The sequence below is a fragment of the Excalfactoria chinensis genome, chromosome 11 (genome assembly GCF_039878825.1).
Source record: "Excalfactoria chinensis isolate bCotChi1 chromosome 11, bCotChi1.hap2, whole genome shotgun sequence".
Classification (NCBI taxonomy): Eukaryota; Metazoa; Chordata; class Aves; order Galliformes; family Phasianidae; genus Excalfactoria; species Excalfactoria chinensis.
In genome coordinates, this window is record NC_092835.1 from 17,904,741 (window position 1) to 17,928,691 (window position 23,951).

Below are 23,951 nucleotides of genomic sequence, written 5' to 3' on the forward strand. Positions count from 1 at the left end.
TAGTTCAGTATTAGCATGCATGATGGACTTATTCTCTGGACGTGCTCTAGGGCTTTATGTCCTTCTTGCAGTGAGGGGCCCAAGGCTGAGCATAGCACTAAAGGGAGTTAGGCATGGCATGGTCTATGCTTGTTCTTCAGGGTATGCCACTGTGAGCTTAGTTTTCCTCACTGTTTTCTTAGGTGCCAAAGGGTGACCATGCTCCTGCCTAGTCTAACGTGCCAGCTGCTCTGCTCTGCCTTCTGCTGAAATAGCAGCAGTGTTGTCTTTCATTTATCAATAGCAATTAATTACCTTCAGGGTGTATTAGAGTCTTTATACTCTTATTTTGTATACACCCACTAAAAAGCATAGTATAGGAAGTAGAAGTACAACACATCTCACAGATCAAGCAAGGGAAGGAGTGTCGGTACATCCCAAAAGCACAGTGCAAGAAACAGCTCAGCCCAATAGACACAGAACAAGGAACAGAGAACACAGCCCAGAAAACCATCTTTTCTCACAACAGCGTACAGCTCAAGCTTGTATCACCCCTTGAGGTTGCCCAGAGCCAAGATGAAGCATTAAGAAAAGAATAACAGTAAAACTAAGAGCTGATTCAGACAAGCCACAGGACTGCAGGGACGCAGCACCGCGTTGGCAGTTTTCTCTGGTGTGCACCTTTCTGGTTCTTATCTGTTTTAAAAAGGAAATGAAGACTATTCTGTATATGTTTTATGCACATATTTGGTACAGAGGTTTGGAGGTAGATGCCGTATCAGGTCCCTCCATGCATAGAACGCAGTCACCAGCTCAGTGTCAGTTCACGCATAGGCAAAACTACTGAGGGAGCAACATTCATTCTGAGCAGACATGTGAAAGTTCCATGTAACGTCACTTGTGGCTTTTTGGCCAGCAGTCGAGGTACGGAAGCACGAGCCTGACTTTAACCAGACCTTGTGAAGGCATCAGTTCCTTACATGCATCCTTATAAGACACATATTTTGCCTTAGAAGAGCAAGAAGGCCTTCTGCCCTGCGTAGCTTCATGCAATTTTCGCAGTCCTTCTGAACAGGGATAAGCTTAAACATATCCAGGGCTGCAGTCTGTGGCGGCGTGTTTCAGTCTCCTCATTTGCTTATTTTTTAACGTGAACCAGCTGGTTGGTTACAGTATCATCTTTGCATGCAGGAAATACCTCGGTGGTAAGAATTTAGTTTTGAGTGACCAGAAGGTATTTCCTCCAGAAAGGAGATCATCCCCGTCTGGGATTTTATCGCAGAGCTCCAGCCATGTTTCTTGGGTGGGCATTAAGAGTCCAGATTGAAAAAGTTCAGCTTTCTCAAACGAGCTCTGCTTGCGACTTCACATGGCTCTGACGAAGGAGGTTGATGTACTTTTCAAAAGCGTGAATGGAGGTAAGCAGTCAACTTAACCTCCATCTCAGAGCTCTTCTTGCTGGAAAGGGATGTACAGCGTGTCATTCAAGCACAGCCAGAGTGGAAGAGGTATGGAAGTTGTGAGGGATTTGTGCCCAGCCATGGGGGTCTGAGCTGTGCCGTACAGCCTTTCCCACACAAGGTCATGGGCATCTGTGTTCATTTAGTTTAACATAATCCAGGAGTTTTTAATCGCATTTCAGGCTATTAAATGAGTGAGAACAAAATCACTGGAATTTAGCTTCATAACTCTCCTGTAAACAAACTTTCTTAACCTCATGTTAAGATAAAAATCAATTTAAGAAATAGCTGATGATGTCTAGCAGAAAATTTTCCATCAGGATTCGACCAGCTCTTTCCTTTCCCTGCGTATTAAAGTAAGGTGTCTGCATTCTTATTTTTCCCCATTTGCAAACAAGACTTACAGTTTGTTTCTTTTTTCCTTTGATTCAACCTCTGCCCACCCTCACCAGAACATGACACGAAACACAAAGGCAGGGCACCGCTAGCTGAACCTGCAGCCTCCTTCCAGCTACCTGCAGCCTTGGAGGCGCATCATCGCTATCCGAAAGCTGTGTGGTGACCTTTAACTGCCTTAATTTGTTCAGATGGAGGTGAAGAGCAAGAACTGATATTATAGGAACTGGACCGTTCATTTGCAAGGTGTTTGCTCGCAGTGCAGTTCTACTGTAATAATCTCCTGGTGATTTCTTGCCCAGTTTTATTCAAGCAAATCACTGTAGTTTTAGGGATGTGCACTGATACGGGGAAACTTCATTCAGCTGGAAACATCCTGCTGATGGAAAGTAACTCATCTTAGGCAGAACAGAAACAGTATGGGATTTATTTTCTCTGCTAGGTAATTGGAAGTCTCCACGTATGTCTTTTACAGTGATGCAGGCAGTTTGAAGCCACACAAGCAGGAAATTAGCAGGAAGCATTTCAGTGGCTTTTGCTTGAGGTTTTGGAGCAGTTACAAAGTCCAGGAGATGAGGCAGGGCTGTGTCAGGGGGAATGGCTTGCACACAAACCAGCCTGAAGGAGCTCCTTGCTCCATACCTGGCACAACCTTGGGTACATAACCACTTCTCCCTGAGAGCCCTTGGAGGATATGAGGCAGGAAAATATGTAAGCGTGGTGTCTGTCTTTATTAAATATAGAAGAAAGAAAGAGAAGTAATAGAAGTTAAAGATTGGTCAACTTCTGGAAGCTTTTAAGGGAGTTGAACTATCAACCAGTTTGTAAGCACCTACGAGATAAAAGGAGAGATGAGTGACATCCCACATGGATTGTTCAAAAATGAGGTGCGTTGAACTGATCTCATTTCCTATTTTGGTAGGAGGTAGGAGAGGAATAGTTAATGCCAGGTGTAGATTTTGGGAAGGATTTGATACAGTCCCACCTGACTTTCATGAAGTGTCCTGGAGTAACAGCCTGAGTAAAGGTCTCACATCTAGGCGGGTGGGTAGCGCAACCTGACAAGTTAGAGAAGTGAGGGCTGGAGACCCAGCTGGAGGTAAAGTCATTGCATCCATAAGATCTGACTTAGAGTGAAGGGGCTGGAAGGAAAGGAGCAGAGCAGCTTGTCTGGGTCTGGAGTGGGGAGTTTTTGAGGGCAGATATAGGATCACAGAATCTAATAGGTGAAAAGGCCCACAGTGCTCATCCAGTCCCAACCCCCTGCTGTGTGCAGGGTCACCAACCAGCAGCCCAGGCTGCCCAGAGCCACATCCAGCCTGGCCTTGAATGCCTGCAGGGATGGGGCATCCACAGCCTCCTTGGGCAACCTGTTCCAGTGCGTCACCACCCTCTGGGTGAAAAACTTCCTTCTAATACCCAGCCTAAACCTCCCCTGGCTCAGTTTAAATCCATTCCCCCTTGTCCTATCACTGCCCGCCCTTGTAAACAGCCGTTCCCCCTCCTGTTTATACGCTCCCCTCAAATATCAGAAGGCCGCAGTGAGGTCTCCCCAGTGCCTTCTCTTTTCCAAGCTAAACAAGCCCAGTTCCCTCAACCTTTCTTCATAGGAGAGGTGCTCCAGATGGACAAGTGTTCCCCCCTGGACTGACCTGGGTGAACTGAATTCTGGCTTGGATCATTCCTCAGCTTGAGATGCAGCCCTGCTGTGCTCCAGTGACTGTGTGCTGCATCCAGAGCTGCCCTTTCCCAGCTGCTGGGGCACCACATGTCAGCGGGGACATACAGCAAAGTGATCTAGGGTTTTGATTCTTTAATACATCCATTTTTTGGATGGAGGCTGAAGGCGTGTGAGTGCTTTGTTGAATGGAAGCCAAGGCGATTCTCTACACAAAATGCAACCTCTGTTTCCAAATATTTCATTTATCTTTGCAATTAAGCAATAATCACTGAGGCACTGGGCGCTTCTTCAGGATTAATGACTTGCTGGGGGGTGGCAGAAGATCTGCTCTGCAGTGGAGCCCTTCTCCCCAGCAAATACCTGTCTGTTAATGGCATCCTAAAATGAGTATGACAGTATAATGTGCAAACATATGGACTTTGTGTCAGTGGCTGATGGATAGGAAGTAGGCATTGATAGGTACATTAGGCAGGTTGATTCAGTTGTCTCGCACCATTCCATTCAGCGCATGCTGTTTCATTAATCACTTGGTGAATGAAATGGCTTTTTAATTGCTTAGAATCGCTTTCAAAAATTACATCATTGTCTCCCCCCCCCACTGCAGCCCCTGGGATCCTCTCAAATCCTTTCTCTTCCTCTGCCCTGGGAAGAACAGGCTCTCATGGCAGGAAGGGGCCTGCCTACAGCAGCTTCCTTTGTATTTCGGACACAGAAAAAATACTAGCCATTTAGAAAACAGGTGATTCACATTTTTAGTGCTGAAAACGCTCAGTTCCTGCAGATTTACAGGCTGCTTAAGGACTGGCCCACCCGTGTGACAGTCTTAATGCCCTGCTCATTTCTGTTAGTTCCTTCGCGTTTTTAGTGGTCACAGTATCCGAAACTCATTACTTCTTGCATGCTGAAGCACACAAGCTGGATTCATAGAACCATAGAATGGCCTGGGGTGAAAAGGCCCTCAATGCTCATCCAGTTCCAACCCCCTGCTGTGTGCATGGTCACCAACCAGCAGCCCAGGCTGCCCAGAGCCACATCCAGCCTGTTCTTGAATGCCTGCAGGGATGGGGCATCCACAGCCTCCTTGGGCAACCTGTTCCCGTGTGGATTAAGCCTCTCGCTAACAGTGTACCTCCCCAGAGCGCTCCCATAGGCAATAAAGCAGAGTTCTGCAGGCACGGAGAAAGGTAAATCCCAAACAGTTGAGTGGCAGCGAGAACATTCCCAAAGAACCATTGGAATAGCTGCCAGAGGAGCCCAGTGATCAACTCACTGAGGCAAGCAAGAAGAAAAACATTTGCTAAGAGCATATAGGACAATAAACCAGTTCACAGTGTCCTAGTAGTCTTTGGAACAGCACTAGTCAGTGGGGATTCACTCACTCCAACCTTAGGTAATGTGCTCACTGCATGATTGATTAATCCGTAGGTACTTCCTACAGCAGAACTTCAATACTGGCATCGGCTGTGCTGCTTTTAGTCGTCATGGCTGCCTTCCCAGAGAAATTTCACAGAGGAACAATCGGGTTTCTTTTTTTTCTCCATGTTCTTTTATGCCCCATTTCAAAGCAATGCTTTTATGTCCGTGCTTTGAATGATGTCAACACGTTGCCCCGTCAGCAGGATGTTCACTGAGGGATACCAGAGCTGTTCTGCACCACTTGGTTCTGCCTCCTGAAAGCAGGAAGCCCTGCCATGTGGCAGAGAATTGGGAAACATGGAGCACTTAGAAACACAGCGTGTTTAGGTGTGAAAATATTGGGCAGCAACTTTATGGCACGAGGCCTTCTCTGAGTTGCCCAGAGCCAACATTCAGCCCTCCGTACCCCAAAACCCCACCCCAAAACAGCCAAATACCAACAGGGTCCCTGCTCTGCAGAGCTCGTGGAGGAGCCAGTGCTCTACTGAACTCATGTGGGGATGGTGCAAACCCTGTGCTTTGTGCCAGTCAGAACTCTTTAGGCTTGACTGCAATGCAGGCATTCCCCAGAAGCTATTAGAGAGTGTCCAAAGGAGGGCAGTGAGATGGGGAAGGGTCCGGAGGGCATGGTGGGTGAGGAGAACTGAGGCCCTCAGTCTGTTGGGCTCAGTACCATTGTGGGAAAGCAGGGGGTTGGTCACCGGTCTTAGAAAGCCATTCTGTGGGGTTCACATTATGAGCGCTGTCACTGTGCTTGTATCAGTCTTGTTCTTCGTGTAGTCATCTGTTAATAACACAAGGCTGGCATCCAGCTCTGCTCTTCACTGCCATCCCAGCACTGTATCTATTGCACTCTTGTGTATGATCCTTGCTTGCTCTTCCTCTCCCTGGGGGAGATGCCAGCACTGGTCAAGACCTCGGCTTGTGTATGTGATCTGGAAAAAAAAGGAAGAAAGAAGGGTTGCATTATAGACAGGATGCTGGGTTCTATTAGAGAACATATCCATTACTGAAGGACTGTACACTGTCCAGTGAGATCTGGAGGCGAGTGAGGAAGAACTTCATTTTGGCTAAGCAGATCATCCTCTCTGCTAATATCTAAGAGACAGGATCATAACTTATGTCTTCACTGTGAAGAATTGCTGTCAAGCACAATTAGCTCTGTGAACTCGAGCTGTTCTCTGGGCACACCCTGACTTAGTCCTTGAGTTTTAGAGATGTAGGGTCAGTCTTCTTTCCTGCCCATGGCAATGTCATGCTACAAAATGCAATGATGTGTTTCCTGTGTCCTGCAGGCCAGCTGTGTGTCTACAGATAGGACCCAGGCTATAACGACGCAGGTCTCATAATCTCATTTCCTATTCATGCTTGCCTGGATCCAGGCAGCTGCTTATCACAGTTTGCTCAGGGGAAGTGATTTTGGCACCAGGTCCAGCCAGGCTGCAAGGACTCACCTCCCATCAGGTAGTTCTGACAGCACAGACTGATGGAGCATCCAGTGCTCAGAACTGCAGGACGCGGGCCTTGTTCCTGCAGTGCTTCCTGAGGGATACGTGACATGGCTGCAGGCAGCAGAGCTCCCAGCACTGCCTGGGAAGGAGGGAGGTGTGAAGGCTTGGGAACACATCAGGTGCTGCACTTATCCATGACTGTGGCCCTGTGCACAAAGTGGGATTTTGACTCGCTCCTTTTGGAAGGCACCCAGGAGTTACTGTGAAGAGGACTAGGGAAAGAATAGAACTTTCTCTCTCTTTTTCTTTTCCAGTTGTTAAGACCTGATCTGTTGGTTGTTGTAAGCAGGGAATATACTTCCATAGACCTTGTCAGGAAAGACAAGGTAGGACCTGGAAGCCTCCCTGTGCAAACCGAAGGTGATGTCCAGCACATACAGTACTGCTGGGCGCAGGGACTGCCGTCTTTGGCCCTACATGAGGCCTTGACAGAGAGCAGTAGGGATGCTAATTCCAGGCACTGGGCTCAGACGCATTAGTGGTGAGCAGCCAGAAGAGTTTGAAAGGAAATGCTGACTAAATTAAGCGAATCAAGCCGGCAGATGTGCTTTTCTGAGCAGCGTGGTTCTGTTCTCAGTGTCTCCTTCACTGAATGACATTCTCAATAGGTTTTTGTCCTTTGCTTTCTCTTCAGGATCATCCATGAGGATGGCTTCTCTGGAGAAGACGTGAAGCAGTACAAGCCAGTGGTCTACAGCAACACTATACAGTCGCTGGCAGCTATTGTACGTGCCATGGATACCTTGGGCATCGAATACGGTGACAAGGAAAGAAGGGTGAGTTGAAATCTCCACTTCTCAGTACAAAGAGTTGAGAACTGGGACACTCCTCAGCACAAGCAAAAGGTGTCTGCACAATCTGAATGTCTTGGAGGCAAAAGGAGGGAGGGGGAATATTTACAACACTGTTATATGCCCATTGCATGGAGATCTTTTAAGAAATAGGTGCAATTGCACATGATGGAACTGCTGAGGTAGGAAGTGTCACAACAACCAGAATCTCTCATGCCCTGACTGGTCAGGTCACGTGAAAAATAATGCTGTTCATCTAAGGATGGTGAAGTGAGAGGTACTGATAGATCCGAGGAAAGAGAGGGAAGATGTGTCCTGTCTGCTGTGTGAGCATGGGGTGCGTGTGGGAATGTCTCAGGGAGAAGTCTTGCTGCTCTTCAAATCCCTTCCACCAGCTGCTAATGTAGGAAGGCTTTTAGAATGAACTGCACTTTGCAGGGACTTGTTTGACTTTTACTTACATATCTGCCCAAACAGCAGTCTTGCTTGCAAACAGGAGGATCTGTTACTTCACTGAGGTTCTTACAGGCAGGGTCTTTGGTAGCAGTGTTAGTATATATCACAATAATCATTTGATGTCTGGCATGCTTGTGAAGCCAAACACCAAAGCTAGCCAGACCTTTCCCTGTTGCTCCTCTGTTGTTTCAACTAGCTCCCTATTTTTAAACACCATCTCCTTTACCAGCTGCCCGTGCTATCCTTTGCCCTTCCTTCTTGCATTTCTAGATCAAAGCAAACCCACGTGGAGAAACTCAGGGCACTAGAGAAGTCAAGATCACTCTTTTTGCAGGAAGCAACACTACTTGGTTTCACTGGAAATATAACCATTTCAGTTTCAAGACCTGTTAAGGGCAAAGTCCTGTATGCCACTGAGTTTATCATGGCTATTTTTAGGTAGCTATCAAATGACAGATGTATTACATACCCCAAACTCCTTATCTAAATGTTGATAATAAAAGCATTTGCTGGAAAGGATGCCAAAATCCTGCTGTGGTGTTGCTGTATAGAGGGGTACCTTATGGCTCCCAGTCACAAAGGGGTGTTTTGAATTCTTTGCATCGAGGGATCTTTCCCACAGGAACCCTAAATCCTGGAGACTCTTTCATCCCAAATGCAGCAATGATGCAATAATGGAGTTCTTGTGAGCTTGCTGAGAACTAATGCTGATGGCTTTCAAACTGACTACATTAATCTGTTGATTACTCAGTGACTCAGCTCTCAGCAAGGCAACGTATCTTGTCTCAGTAAAAACCTATGTCCAGGAAAACAGAAACAAATCATTCCCCATGTCTGATAAATAGTCCGTGGCAGACAGCTTTAAATGATAAATTCTCTTTTCCCTGTTTAATGCCTGAAATCCTAATTCTAGGAGAGGCACTCAGCACTGCCCAAGTGCCAGGCATACGAAACAGGGGGCATAGACGGGGAAAGCTGTTATCAGAACTGGCAGAATGAGGGGAAGGGCACTGTGCTGCATGGAATGTCACGTTCATTCGTGTTCCTATGGAAAAGATTTGGAGTATCTTTTCCCTTTGTAGACATAATTCAAAGGAGAGCAGAGAAGCCAAGCCTGGCTGCCACGGTCTTCCACTTGCTCCTTTCTTCTAGTCAACCTCCACAGAAAGTTGCTGGTATTAGCAGCAAATACTATTTATTTTAATCTCACAAAGAAGTGCATGGCTTCTGCTACCCTGCTTTTGTTATTAATACACAGCTGCTATAGAGGCCATTAAACAGGCGATTTGTTGAGCATTATGCTGCACAGTTCATCCCTTTTCAAGCAAAGCTTTTCTATTTTAAAAGTCATTCCACAGCCAAGGGTTTCTGATGCAGATCTTTTTGTGAGGGATTTTCCCTACTCATCACTTAAGCCTCCAGGAAAACAGACCTGGCCAAGGGGAGCAGGGGCTGGGGCTGCTCCCAGGTGACTCGGAGCAGGACGGCAGAGGACATGGGGCCGGGGTCTGCCTGACTCCCACAAAGTCCCCCAGACTTCATGGGAGAAGCATCCTCCCCTTATTCCTTCACAGTGTCACCCAGACTGTGCTCAGAGCAAGGTGAAAAACAGCCCTACTCTCCCCTCTGTAATAGATGTGAATTGGGTGGTCTGTGCTTTTGCTATTGAGGAAAAGTAACCAAACCCTCTCTTACCCATCTCCTTTTTCTGCTGCCCTTAATTATCCCTCTGGTATTTAGTCTAAAGGGAGTGCAAGGCTGGAGGAAGGTCTGGGCTAAGCCTCCTTGCTTCAGTCAGCCACACGGTGACCAAAATAGGAAACAGGAGCTGAAAAGACAAAACTAACCGCAAAAAACTCTTGCTGACCCACTCTGCCGATAAGGGCCTGCCTCCAGGTTGGAATCAGAGCTGTGTAGGATCTCACTGTTAGGCTGGTCCTTGTTTGCAGGAAGACACTCTCTTTCAGGTGGCTTGCAGGGCTGCCCTCCTCTCCCCTCTCTCATCACTGAGGATGCTGCGCAGCTGCTGCAGCCTCCCCATAGGTGCAAAGCAGTGTGTGGGAGAGACCCTCTTTCATAGGACCTGCTCCTCTTTCAGCCTTTCTCTCCTTGTCAGCTGCAAAGACCTGTCAGTCTCCCATTAAGAGCAGAGCCAGCTTTCTTGCCCTTCCCTGAGGCACACTGCAGTTACCATCATTCACGTTTTCGGGCAGGGGAGACGCACAAAGGCAGGGCAGTTCTCAAGAGGTGGGAAAAGCCAAGCAAAAAGGAAATCCCATGCTATTTCCACAGCCTGCCCTGTTGCCGGGGAGATGTTGGCTTGTTCAGAAAGGCGTGCTGTTGCCTGGAGTGGCCCATGTGCTGGAAAGTAAACGTGGGGGGAAAGAGAGAGCACAAGGAACTCAGGGAGCCCCACATGAGCTGTTTCTGAAAGCTCCATCTTCCATGTCCCATGAACATACTTTCCTCCTTCGTCGCCTTGCAGCCCCTTGAGCCCCTGAAGATACAAAATCTTGCCCTGGTCAGTGATCCCACTGAAATAACAGCAGAGAAGGACAAGAGCAATCACCCCAGAAGCAGGGGCTGTTTTCCTATAGTCATACTACTAATATAGGTAGCATTTAGGCTGGAGACAAAATAGCCTTCTATCAAGGCTATCACGGGTTGCTTCAGCAGAATTTGGCTTGGAAGAGCCTTCCATTTAAAAAAGGCTGCAGGGCTGGAGCTGCCAAGCCTCGTGTAGAGTTTACTCAGAATAAGTTTGTCGGTCTGTACTCCTTTCCAACCCGGGTAATTACTACAGAAAACTGGCAATTCGTTTAAGGTTAAAATGTGATCTGAGAGCTGGCATCATCTGTGATTTGGCTATTTATAGGGCAGCAGCAGTAGCTATAATTGATAGTCAGGATCCCAGTCTGCTACAGGCACATAACGTTGCTGGTAAGCAGGAGGAAGTCCTGGGTTTGTGATGGAGGGGGGTGATACCCACTCAGTGGAAAGAGGAGGGATGGGGACTCAGATAGAAATAGCCTAGAAAATGGAACAGCAGTGGAATGAGAGACTGATTGCACCGAATCCTCTGTACCCAGAGGCAGTACCAACCTGCCTTTCTTCCAGCAGAACCCTATCAACAACCATCTGAGCTCTAAGATCCAGAACTTCCTTCCCCCTTTCCTTCCCCAGAGTGGCCTAGCAAATATGTTTCTGGTTGAAATTCCTGTAAAAAGGCCCTTTTGCAATAGAGCTGAAAGGAGGCGGGGGACGGTGGGTGCTGAGTTGGGGCTGTGCCACCTTGCCAAGCACTCAGTGCTGATGTTTCACACACTGGTCCTGCTTTGGGATGAGAGCTGTTGTGTTGGCATCGCAGTGTGTTCTCCATCACTCAGAAGTGAGCACTCAAGCTGCTTCTTGGAGTCCCCGTGAAGCCGTGGGCCTGTACAGTGGTAGTGAGTGGCAGCAGCAGGGGGTGATGAATGGTCAGCCCCTCTGCCAAACACTGTACACTCAGAAACCAGAGCCCAAGTAACGCATTTCTTGAGGGAAAAGAAGAAGTTTTTGGATACCCTTCAGCATCATAAATGAGCCAGATGAGGAGGACTGGTGCAATCACATCTCAAAATGCCATTCGCATCTGCCTGTTGGTGAATGCTTGGCACCAGCCAGGCACAGAACATTGCTGACACTTCTGCCTCCTCAGTTCTGAGATCAGCCTTATAGCCCACTCAATGAACCAGTGACCAGAGTAGATGCCATCAATTAACATCAGTCTTTTATTTTTTTTTTGAGGAAAAAGATGGTAAGTGATGTCTCAGGGGAATGCTGATAGGAAGACCAGAGTCATCCAGCCCCAGCATCAAGATTTATATTGAATCTAATCACATCTTTCACCACCTAAAGAAGGTTTTTCAGAGGATGGTTCCGGAGTTGTCCCAGAGAGACACAGTGAGATACTGGGGGGACAGAGCAGTGGGCACAGATGTCAGGAAAAAGAGCTCTGATCAGACCAGGCTCAGATATAGAAAGATGTCCCACTCCTGTCTGTGCATTTAGAGAGGCTGGAGAACCTCTCCTGCAGGGCCACGCAGTCCTGGAGGAGTTAAAATGTGGGCACTGAAAATAGTGAGAGAAAAGTGGGGAGTGAAAATAGGAAATACCCAAATAGGTTTGTAAGTTATGGGCATTGCCATCAGGATGCACTTGGATACTCTGGGCTCCCTGTTTGATGTCTGTCTGGTGGCCAGCACTATCTTCAGGTGCTCACCCATCTTAAGAGCTGTTTTGTTTTTTTTTTTCTGGTCTTTCTGCTTTCAGTTGCTATTTTAGGCTTGATTTTGGGGTGACAAAGAACACCAGCTGTCCAGTGGACACGAGGTAATGGCCTCAAGTTGCACCAGGAGAGGTTCAGGGTGGATATTAGGAAATATTTCTTCTGCAGATGAGCGAGACACAGGCACAGCTGCCCAGGGAGGTGGGGGATTCACCATCCCTAGAGGTGTTCAAGAGCTGTGGAGATATGGCACTAAGGGACACAGCGGGGTGGGTTGGGGTTGGTGATCTTAGAGGCCTTTTCCAGCCTTAACAATTCTGTTTCTATGATCCCCACATCCCCAGCACTGTGAAACATCCTTGCCCACTGTGAAAATGCTGAATCTGTGCTGCAGGGAGGATTCTTCCCCCATCAACCCTCTGCATTTGATCCTGCTTTTTGGATGATGCAGGGAGTATTTTTAGTTTGAAAAGGAGAAAAAAAAAAACAACACAAAAAACCCACCACCTCTTCCTTTGGAAGGAGGGCTGCTTGTTATTCAAATGCAGCTGCAGCTAGTGCTGCCAATGGGACTACATGACAGGGAAGCAAGAGGGAGCGAGAGGCCATGGGCTGTGACACCAGTGATGCATTAATGAGCAGCGTAGTTCTGCTTCTGTGCCACATGGCACTGCTGGAAGGTGACTTCTGCAGGAGCTCCTGCAAAGGCCCTAATGGGACGGCACAAAACTGAGTCATTGAGAGAGCTCTGTCAGAGAAGCACAGTGGGAGCAGAGCTCAGAGAGGGAACACAGCCCTGCTGCCTGCCCAGCGGCTCCATGGGCTGAACGTAAACACACAGTGCAGCAGAAGCTCCAAAGATGCTTGTTCCCAGCTCTGCAGCTGGTGAAGCACTCACTGAACTGCTCCCAGAAAGCCCCCCCCCCAATGCATATGGCACAGGTGCTCTGCACAGGTACTTCTGCAAGTCATTTCTCCCAGCAGGGCTGCAGGTAGCGTCAAACGACTCAGCACATTTCCAATATATGTCAGTTATTAAGTGGATGTATTTCCATCTCTTTGGGGAAGCACTGGAAAGCGCTGCTGAGTCACACTGCTTACTCACTGCTTTTAGAGTACCATTTGAAATATTTGCTTTCCGAATGCCTTCCATGATGCTCCTATGATTTGAATGTCTCCAGATGTAAAAAGAAAACATTTATACAGGGCATTCCTGGCCTTTAACAGATCCCTGGTGTGTAACTCGGGAACAAGCATCAAACAAATGTCTTGGGAAAGGATTTCTCCTTAGGTTCTGCCATTGGGTGCTTATTTGGGATTGCAGCAAGGGACAGTGTGGGCTCTGCTGTGGAGCAGCCTGCAGCTTCCCAGCAGCACAGGGCTGGGAGGGAGGGAGAGAGGAGAGCCTGCAGCAGGGGTGGAGCAGCAGTGATGCCTCCTGCAGTCCTCCTGGGCGCCATGACCATCTGTCCCCTTCTGAGCTCCTGCTGAGCTCCCAGGGTCTCAATATGCCTGAGGAGTTAATGATCGCACATGGGATGTGTTGGGCTGTTAATCAGCGTTGTGTGCATGGGTAATAGCTGAGGACTCCCCATCCCTTAGTGACAGGGTCCCCATCCCACCCCAGCCCCACCGCTTGGGGTGATGCTGGCACTGCCTATGGACAGGGAAGACCATGCCTGCCAGCTCTGGGCAGGTTTCCTCCTTCCTGCTGCACTCGTCATTCCTCAGGGTGGTAGGGATCTCTGCTTCATAGAACTACAGAATCATTAAGGTTGGAAAAGACCTCTACGGCCCCCAAATCTGACCCCAGCCCACCCCCACCATGCCCACTGACTGTGGGCATCTGTGGCCACATCTCCACAGTCCTGGAACACCCCCAGGGATGGGGACTCCCCCACCTCCCTAGGCAGCTGTGCCACAGCCTCACTGCTCTTCTGGAGAAGGATTTGTCCTGTTATCCAACCTGAACCTTCCCTAGCGCAACTTGAGTCATTACCTTTCACCCTATCCCTGTTACCTGGGAGCTGAGACTGACCTTCACCTCTCTACAACCTCCTTTCAGGGAGCTGTAGAGAGCAGTAAGGTCTCCTCTGAGCCTCCTCTTCTCATTCCTGTTGGGTTTGGCTGCCCCAGCACAGCCCGGCCTCATGGCCATCCAAGCTTCACAGCCAGAGACAGCAGTGGGAAGCAGGGAGCATCTTCTGAGTCCAGGAGAATGCTCCGCTTGCCAGTTTTATTGAGTTTTTATTTGAAGTAATGAGAGCTTTTAAAGTCAGTAGAGGATACTGGTGACAGGTGACAGGACGAGGGGAAATGGCCTCAAGTTGCACCAGGGTAAGTTTAGTTTGGATATCAGGAAATAATTCTTTACAGGAAGGGTTGTTAAGCACTGGAATGGGCTGCCCAGGGAGGTGGTTGAGTCACCATCCCTGGATGTGTTTAAAAACTGTTTGGATGTGGTGCTCAGGGACACAATTTAGTGGAGGGTTGTTAGTTAGGGTAGGATGGTTGGGCTGTGGTTGGACTCCATGATCTTAAGGTCTTTCCCAACCCGAGTGATTCTGTGATTCTATGATTCTATATTCCAGGCACCAATTGAACATTCATTCTTAGCAGGAAGGGGTCTCTGTAGTCCAGCAAGTTTGATAACATCCTGTGAAGTTACGAATTGTTCTCTTCCAAGCGAGAACCAGCTTTCATCTCCATTCCTCCCTTTTTCCTTTCATCACATCTGTGTGTTTTTTTTCTTTTAGGCAGTGTAGGTTTTGGCAACACAACCTGCCTGGAGGCGCAGCCTGACATTTTTGTGGATGCCAGAACCAGGGGAATTTTAGACTAAGTTTTCCTCTCTGAATTTCAGTTCTAGTAATCACTGTTCATAGAGCAAAGTCTCCATTGGCATTGCTGGGTTACCATGTTCTGTGCTCTGGTCTCATCTTCAGCGTACAGTTGAATAGCAGCTACAAAGTATTCCTCCCCTTCTGGTGGCTGCTGCCCTTGCTTGAGCCCCTTAGATTTAAGAGATGACCCCCCCGGGGTCCACAGGTTTATCAGCAGGTCCCAGCTCTGCCTCTCGCTCTTGTTTTTTTGGGTGCCTTCCTTGCTGGCTCCTACCAGGGAGCACCTTTACCAGGGAACTGCAGTCTGCTGCCTGAAAGTGCTGCAATGACACGACTACAGGCTGCTTCATTTCACGTGCTCCAGAGGCAGAAGCTGTACCCAGACTCAAAAGACCACATTCACCATGACGGTGGGTCATGAGCCAAGTGCAGGCTGGTCTCGTGATGAGTGAGTGGGCAGAAATCCTCGTTTCCTCTGCTGCCACTCCAAGAACTAAACCTTGGGGAAGGCTGCAAGATGGCTCACAGCAGCACCCTGAGTTCTGCAGAGCTCCGTGGCTCAGTTCTTTGGGTCACTCTGGACCAAGAGAGGAGGATCTTGTATTCCTTGCTGGCTATCCAAGCAGAAAGCATGTTCACAGGACACCCCCAGCCTGCAGCCCCGAGCCATGTGCTGGCTGCTCACATCCTGTCTCCCAGCCCGAGCACTTCAGCATTGAGACCAAAAGCTGAGATGGGCTCTGGGCCATGAGGTTTCAGAAACCAAGAGGATCCAGGCCCAGAATACACTTCTGCTCATTTTGCAGCTGGGGGCTGCTGAAGGCACAGGCATTTTGCCACACTGAATAGCCTCTCCCTTGCATAGACCCCTTTTCTTCGCTCCCCTCTTCCCATTAGCAGAGATGTATGGTGCACCAGCCTGGCCCTGGTACATGAGCATCCCAGTTTGCAGCAGTCCATGCAGGCACAACTCCCTGCTCAAGCTGCTCAGCTGCAGTGCCCTAAGTTCTGGGCAGATGAGCCCCTGGCCCTGGGGCCCTGCTGCTTTCAGCACGCATTGCAGTTGCCTTTATTCCAGCGCATCCAAGGGCACAAAGGTCCGGAGTGGTGGACAGACTGCAGCACCATGCCCCTTTTCTCCTTTGCCATCAACTTTGTATTGGACAAGCAGGCAGCAAATAAACAGGGCTGGTGGAGAGGAGCAGCCTGTCACTGTGCGCTGTCATTGCCTTGAAATCCTCTGAGACACACTCAGGGATTTGTTCCAGTGCCAGTGAGCCTTCAGTGACCCTTGAGGAAGAGAACTGAGCTCAGGGCGGAGCTCAGCTCAGCGTGCTTGCTTTGCTTAAATTCCAGCTGTAGGCCGATGTGCTCCCCAGCAGCCCTTGAAAATCTGCTGTACAATCAGGCACACTGCCATCAGCCCCTTTTCTTTAGGAAGCTGTGGTGTGTTTGGGGATGGGAAGTGAGCCCATGGGCCTGCTGCGGGTCTGTCTCAGCAGATCTGGGTTTGAACCAGGAAAGAAAGGGGTGGCAACTTCTGGCCGAATGCTAAATGGGATATCAAGTAATGGCGTGATAAAAGTAGCATCTCTGCAACTGCAAAAGGTTGTTCTAAAGGTTAGGTCTGCCTGTACCCTTCTAGCTCTGTGAATAACTGTTGCTTTCATCTGCAAGTTGATAGGCCAAAATAAACAGGGCTAAAGCTGTCTGGTCCAGAAGGGTCTTATTGCCGATGGTGGCTTGTGTCCAGGAGCAGGTTCTGCCTCTGCAGACACGGCACGGTGCGGCAGGGAGCAGCCTATGGCTCACAGGGTCATCCTCACCACCAAGCTGCAGTGCTGCTACACAGAACCCACAGTGCCAGCACACCTGGGCACACAGCCCCTTCCCAGTGCTTCCTCTAAAACACAAACAGGAGTCAGAATTCCTCATCCAGCATGTGCTGCCCAAGGGTGTTTGTCTGCAGCAATGCTTCCTTTCCATGCCCTAAAGTGAGCTGCCACAAAGGAAACCCCAGCAACTCTTCTTGTCTCACACCAGGTAAATACAGAAGGCACGGATGGACAGATGGACAGAAGGGGCAGATGGACCCTGAATTTCTGTTGATCTCTCTCTTTTTCATCATTGAATTTCAAGAGGAATCCTTCCGTTAGTCTACCCAGCTGTCCTATTTATAACCAAAAGAAGTGTATAATTCACAGTGCTTTCTAATTAGATGGTGTAACTACAGTCCAATTTCTCTCCACTCTAATTTGCTCTATTGCAGGATCTTAATGTTTTGCATTACCTCTATCACACAAGGAGAGCTCCTTGAGCATTTGAAGCCAGCAATTACATGCAGCTTTCACTGGTCCTTGAAGCTGATGTGGGTTCATGTGGGAGCATCCCAACATGGCATTTGGAAACCTAGCATTAAAAGACACCATTAGAGCTCTGCCCAAAGCCAAGGGTCATTTCGCCCAAAGCGTGGCAACTCAGAACATGATTGCCAGGCTAGGAGGGGCCTTGCAATCCCAGTCACTTCAGACCTATCCAAAAGGCCTGAATTTTCAAGAGCCCATGTTTGGTAGATCTCCATAGTAATGTGCATCTAAGTTTGTGGCTGACATCCAGATCTCTAAAAATGGAAATGGGTCTTCACCACTTGAACTTGGAGATTATTCTTTGTAGAGGGAATGATCCTGGGGACAAATGCCCACCAGGTGAGCAGGGGCAGGACTGAACTTCCACCCAGTGCACATGTGCTCAATGTCAGAGGAGGCGTGGGTTGATTGCAATGGAGTTTGTGCATACAGATGCTCACCTTGTTTGTGTAGGTCACATATGTCCAGTTTGACTCATTAGAAGCCTAATACATGCAAACACTACCAAGTTGCTAAAATGTCCTGGCAAAATTAGCTGTAGAAAGTTTTGTCCCGTTTTAAGCCTGGAGCTGTTAGGTGTTTTGGACACTGTTTATTGTAAACAAAAACAAAACCACATTTCCTTGGCATTTGTTGAGGGGAAAACAACACAGTGGGACTACAGAGCCCACTGGTACTTGCACGGAGCTGCTCCCAGACCTCTGTCTGGATTCAGAGCTCCAGTGAGGGTAAAAAAGGCTTTGGGGACAGTGCTGTGTCCCCACCTTGCATGCTGCCCATTTGCAGTTCCACGCTGGTTGGAGGCAGCCCCAGGGCTTGTTTTGCTGCTTTACAACAGAACAAATAGAGCAACATTTCATAACATCCTAATAAGGAACACTGAAGAATGCCCAGGAGACAGAGACAATATCAGTGTTCCTTGGCACAGAGAGAAAATCAAAGGCGTTTGTTTGTAATCTGAAATGCCGATCTCTGCTCCTTTTGGAGGTGGGCAGGCATTTTTATAGTGCGTGTTCCTGGAAATGCTCAGATGTCACTGGTGGTGCCATCCAAGAACACTGTTTATTTTCAGATACACCTATAAAAACCTAGGCTGAAGCAAGGAAATACTCAAAGCCATAATGTGTTATTAAGTTCTAAGTGGTACTTTGCACTCTGAATGGCCCCAAAGGCCTGTAGACCCATTCTCCTTCCTGCTGAATGGGAAGGTATCCTTGGCTTGAGGAAGCCCAGACATAGGGGAATCTTTGCCCACTGGGCTGCGAATCACCAGGGGTGGTGTTTAGTGATGGTTTTCCTGAACGTCACTGCTAAAACACCAGCAAATGAAATAGCTCCCTGCCTCTCATCCATCATGCCCAAAGCCCAAAGTGTTTTGACCAGGTCAGGTGTGTTCACTGTTGTTTCTCTGGTTAAAAGTCTGTCACTGCAATCATCCATCCATTCGGACTGTGTCATCCTTCTCGCTGGTAAGAACCAGTTCTGTTGTTTGTGAGGACACACAGGCTGTTCCACGAGATCAGCTCATGCCCACAAGTTCAGAATGCCTCTGCAAGGGACTGGAAAAAAAAGGAAAAGAGTGGTTAAAAAAAGCAATTCAGACATTAACAGTGTCATGGCAACAGCAAATTAGTGTCTCAAAAGCAGAGCTCAGATCAGGAAAGGTTTTGGGAGTCACTGCTCTGCAGGACTGAATGAAATATTCAGCATGTAAAAGAAGTCCCCAAATGTTTTGTTATTTGTGATAATGACGCCAAGCAAACAGCTATTTGCATTCATTTTTTTGCCTAACCACGTGTTTTTTTATTTATTTATTTATTTTTCCTGCAAAAGGCTTTAAAATAGCATACTCATACTTGTCAGGTAAACGTGGCTCTGTTGTGATTCTTGGAGAACTTTGACATTTGCAAGAGTAATCAGAAGCATCGGATTTAGCTCATGGGGAAAGGGACCGCTGTAGCAAAAAACAATAGGAAAAGTAACTGTGGTGTGAAAAGGTACCAGGAAAGAGGTCCTGTGTGCTCAGTAAGGTGGCCTAATGTGAGGTGACAGCCTGTGCCATAACCACAGAGAGGGGGACCATCTTTTATGCATTGTGCGTAAGCAGGCAGCAAACTTCATTTGCTTGTCCTTCCCCTTCCCACCCTGTATTTATCCCAGTTTTCTCAGCCTTTTCCTTCGCAATGAAGTCAGCCATGTCATGCTGCCCAGCATCCAGTGGCCACTGCCATCCACTGTAATCTTTGCTTGCCTGGTATTTGTTTCAAGTTTCATTCTAGTGCTTAATCTCTTGATTATATTAGGTATCCATGGCTCATACCTGTAATACCCGATGGGATGGGTTTGGGAGAAAGGACTGCACTGCAAAAAAACAGTTTGAATTTGATTTTGTGCCAAACTGGCAGAGAGAAAAAAGCTCCAGCAGAATATGTTCCTTATAATGGAGAGGATTCAAAAGTGAGACAATATTCAACTCTTGTTTGCTGTGTTCTTGGATACATCCTTCTGTCTTTTGTCCTCCACAGCTCTCAATGTTTTCCCTTCCCCTTTTGCCTTAGCTATCATAGCTTAGGAATTGTTAGAGGTATTAGATACAGAGGCTGGTAGCCCTGCCTGCGGCAGGTTGGAGCTTGATGATCCTTGAGGTGTCTTCCAACCCGAGACATTCTATGATTCTGAGATTCTTGGAACATGTTTGGAAGACCAAAACCATGTGTGTGGTACTCCACACTCGTGGTCTACAGGGTTGCTGCTATCATTTTCGTGCTCATCTGCCTCATGTTGGAAGCTGAGGTCTCTGAGCATCCAGACCAAGAACTGGCAGGTCCAGCTCTGAGCATCAGGGTCTCTGAAGCATTTGCGATATCTGCATATTCAGTTGCTGCTACATAGAATCATAGAATGGCCTGTGCTGGAAAGGACCTTAATGATCATCTAGTTTCAACCCTCCTGCCACAGGCAGGGTAGGATTCTCCCCCTGTAAAGATGCTGTGTGACTTTTAGCCAAGACTCTACTTCTGTGTGCTCCTCTTCCAAGTCATTCCTCACAACACTGGACTCTTCTGTTTCTGAACTCAGCCTCAAAGTGGAATTTCATATAGTGCTTACACACACTGAGTTACAGAGTTTTGGTTTAGCTTGGGGCTGTGAACTTTCCCGGTGTTGAGAATAGGTTCTGCCTTCCAGTGGCTCAGTCCCAAGCCTTCGAGCCACCCCTTGCTGATGGACAAGCTTTATAAGCAGCCTATCGTAACTTGAAGAGTTACAGTCTTTTGTAGTTCCACAAATCCTGATACAGGGGCTTCAAACCCACCAACCTTTATAGCGCTGCACAATCTGGGAGGCACTTGGGCTGCAAATTGGTCAGTGCCAGAGCTGCCACTGAGCAAGTGTGGATGCTTTTGGTGTTCTGTGCAATTAAGCTTAAGTGAGACAAAAAGGGCTCTTACTCCGTAACAGTGCCTTGAGGTAGGGCACGGCAAAGCTGAATGTCTCCTGCCCCTTTCACAGTCTCCACAGCACCATCCTTGATGATTCTATGAAAGGAGCTCCCAAGGGCCCAGCCTGCTGAGTACTGTTTGCCATTTTCCTCTTCTTTATGAACCCAAGCAAATAAATAAATAAATATTAGGGCTTAGATTTCACACTTCCTGGATTCCCTCTTCTGCCCATCTGAGCTTGTGACTGCTCTCAGTTACAGGAGCCCTAACATCAGAAGTACCTCCTACACTGATGCAGCTCCCAGGCAGTGGAGCCAGAGGCAGCAAAAGCCTTTGTTGTGAAGGTGGTACAAATTGTTTCTTTCTCAAATTAAAGTGTTCAAGACTTAAAATTAGTTTAGTAGTTTCAAAGCCTCTTCTGCTATGAGAGAGGGCATGAAGTGCAGCACAGCTGATGGCTGCGGTGCTGGTTTTTGCTGATGCTGATGGTCTGATTTTTGGCTGGTGCTTTGTGGAGCCAGGAGTTGGACTTGTTGATCCTTATGGGTCCCTTCCAATTTGGGATATGCTGTGGAATGACTCGCACAGCTGGAGTGCGGTGATGGATGTCGACTAGCCTTTCAAAAGGGATAGGCAAGGCAGGAAGGGTGGTGGTGCAGCTCTCTTTGTTAAGAAAGAGTGTGAGTGGATGGAAGTTACTGATGACGATGATGAGGGGGAGAACTTACGGGTCAGAATAAAAGTGAAGGCCAATAAGACTGTTATTATTGTGGGAGTCTGCTACAGGCCACCCAGCCAGGATGAAGAGGTAAACGAGACGCTTTATAGACAGTTGGGTGAGGTCTCAAGGTCTCTCCCCCTTGTTCTTGTGGGGGACTCCAACTTCCCAGACATCTGCTGGATTTATAATAGGGCAGTGAGGGAACAGTCCCAGGGGTTCCTAGAGTGTGTGGGTTATAACTCCCTGACACAGCTGGTGAGGGAGCCAAAGAGGGGAAGCAAAATTGTGGACCTGCTGTTTGTTAATAGAGAAGGTCTGGTGGGGGATGTAAAGATTGGAGGCTGTCTGGGGCACAGTGATTGTGAGATGCTGGATTTCTCGATCCTTGTTGAACCACAGAGGAGAGTCAGCAGAACTGCCACCTTGGACTTCCAGAAGGCAGACTTTAACCTCTTTAGGACCATGGTTGGGAGGGTCCTTCAGGAGGTAGTTTTGGAGAGTGTGGGAGCTCAGGAAGGCTGAGAATACTTTAAGGAAGTCATTTTAAAGGTGCAGGAGCTGACCATCCCCAAGTCATGGAAGATGAGCCGACAAGCAAAGAAGCCAGAATGGCTGAAGATCTCAAGAACAAAAGGAAAGTTAATGGTCTCTGGAATAGTGGGCAAGCTACTTATGAGGATTACAGGTATGTAGTGAAGCTGTGCAAGGAAAAAATTAGAAAAGCCAAAGCCCATTTAGAACTGAATTTGGCCACTAAGGTAAAGGAAAACAATAAATATTTTTATAAGTACATCAACAGCAAGAGAAGGGCTGGGGAGAATCTCCATCCCTTGTTGGATGCCAAGGGCAAATTAGTGACCAAGGATCAGGGTAAGGCTGAGGTACTTATGCCTTCTTTGCCTCAATCTTTAATAATAAGACTTGTTACTCCCTGGGAACACAGCCCACTGTGCTGGTAGGTAGGGATGGGGAACAGAATAAGCCCTGCACGGTCTACGAGATGATTTTGGACCTGCTCTGGAAGCTGGATGCTCACAAGTCCACGGGGCCAGATGGATTGCACCCTATAGTGCTGAGGGCGTTGGCGGATGTGGTTTACAAGCCACTCCATCATCCTTTGGCAGTCCTGGCTAACTGGGCATGTCCCAGCAGACTGGAGACTGGCAGATGTGACACCAATCTTCAGAAAGGGCCGGAAAGATGATCCTGGCAGCTACAGACCTATCAGTCTCACCTCGGTGGTGACCGGGGAGGTTATGGAATGGATAATCTCGGGAGCCATCATGGAACAGTTAAAGGTCAATGAGGGGATCAGGCCCAGGCAGCATGGGCTTAGAAATGGTAGATCATGTTTGACAAACCTGATTTCATGCTGTAATAAGGTGACCCGCTTAGTGGATGAAGGTAAGGCTGTTGATGCAGTCTACCTGGACTTCAGTAAGGCTCCTAACACTGTCCCCCACAGCAACCTCGTGGACAACCTGGCTGCCCATGGTTTGGATGGGTATGCACCTCGCTGGGTGAAGCACTGGCTGGATGGCCGGGCCCAAAGAGTTGTGGTCAATGGAGTTAAATCCTATTCTTGGCCGGTCATGAGAGGTGTCCCCCAGAGCTTGGTACTGGACAGGTGACAAGATGAGGGGAAATGGCCTCAAGTTGCACCAGGGTAAGTTTAGGTTGGACAACAGGAGAAACTCCTTTACAGAAAGGGCTGTTAAGCACTGGAATGGGCTGCCCAGGGAGGTGGTTGAGTCACCATCCTGGATGTGTTTAAAAACTGTTTGGATGTGGTGCTCAGGGACATGATTTAGCAGAGGGTTGTTAGTTAGGGTAAGATGGTTGGGCTGTGGTTGGACTTGTTGATCTTTAAGGTCTTTTCCAACCTGAGTGATTCTGTGATTCTATGATTCTGTGATGCTGTAGGATGAGTCCCCAGCCCATGAGTTCTGCTGGGTGTTCACTTTTGTATTCCTGTGGCCATCAACAAGTAAAAAAAATTAGTGGCCACTCACACGTATAAACCATCCTCTACTTCCCAGAAAACAAATGCAGGTTTTCTCCTGGAGGGGAGGTCTGTCTCCTGCTCAGTTCCCTGCTGATGTGTGAGGTGGAGCAGTTGGAGCTGGCTTTGAGGCAAGCTGGTGTTGGCTGCCTCCAGGCAAACATCTGGCTGGAGGAGAGCAGTCCTTATGGAATGGGCATTATTCCTCACAAGATCTAAATAGATGATTACTTTGAGTAAGTGTGTTGCATGCAGACAGGGTCCAGGAGGGTTAAAAGAGAAAGAGAAAAGACTGAGAAAGAGAGAAGATTGTCCATTCCCTCCAACTTTTAGCTTGGTTGCATATCAGCAGCTCCATCTTAAAGAAAATAGCTGCTCTCTGGAGCTATTCTGAATGCCCTGCTGCATTCTGCTCATCTGCACTTACTGCTTGTCAGAAGCCTTTTAAAGCAGGGTATGGATTTTCTAACAGACACCCTAACTGCAGCATTTTATCAGGTCTTATTTTCTTGATCACACAAAGACAGAGAAAGGGGCGTAACCTGAGTTCCCCTACATCTGCTCAGCTCTGCAGCATCCGGCACCCCCAGGCCCCCGGAGCAAAAGCCCTTCTGGTGCAGCA

General features: G+C 48.1%; 1 protein-coding gene across 2 annotated transcripts in view; it reads left to right on the forward strand.

The window, feature by feature from the left end:
- Window positions 1-23,951, forward strand: part of GNAO1 (G protein subunit alpha o1) — a 119,817-nt gene that overhangs the window by 37,373 nt on the left and 58,493 nt on the right. For both annotated transcript variants that reach the window (XM_072346809.1, XM_072346808.1), the window contains exon 3: window positions 7,078-7,219. In XM_072346809.1, coding sequence (XP_072202910.1) covers window positions 7,078-7,219 — 142 coding nt within the window. The remainder of the gene's footprint in view (window positions 1-7,077; window positions 7,220-23,951) is intronic.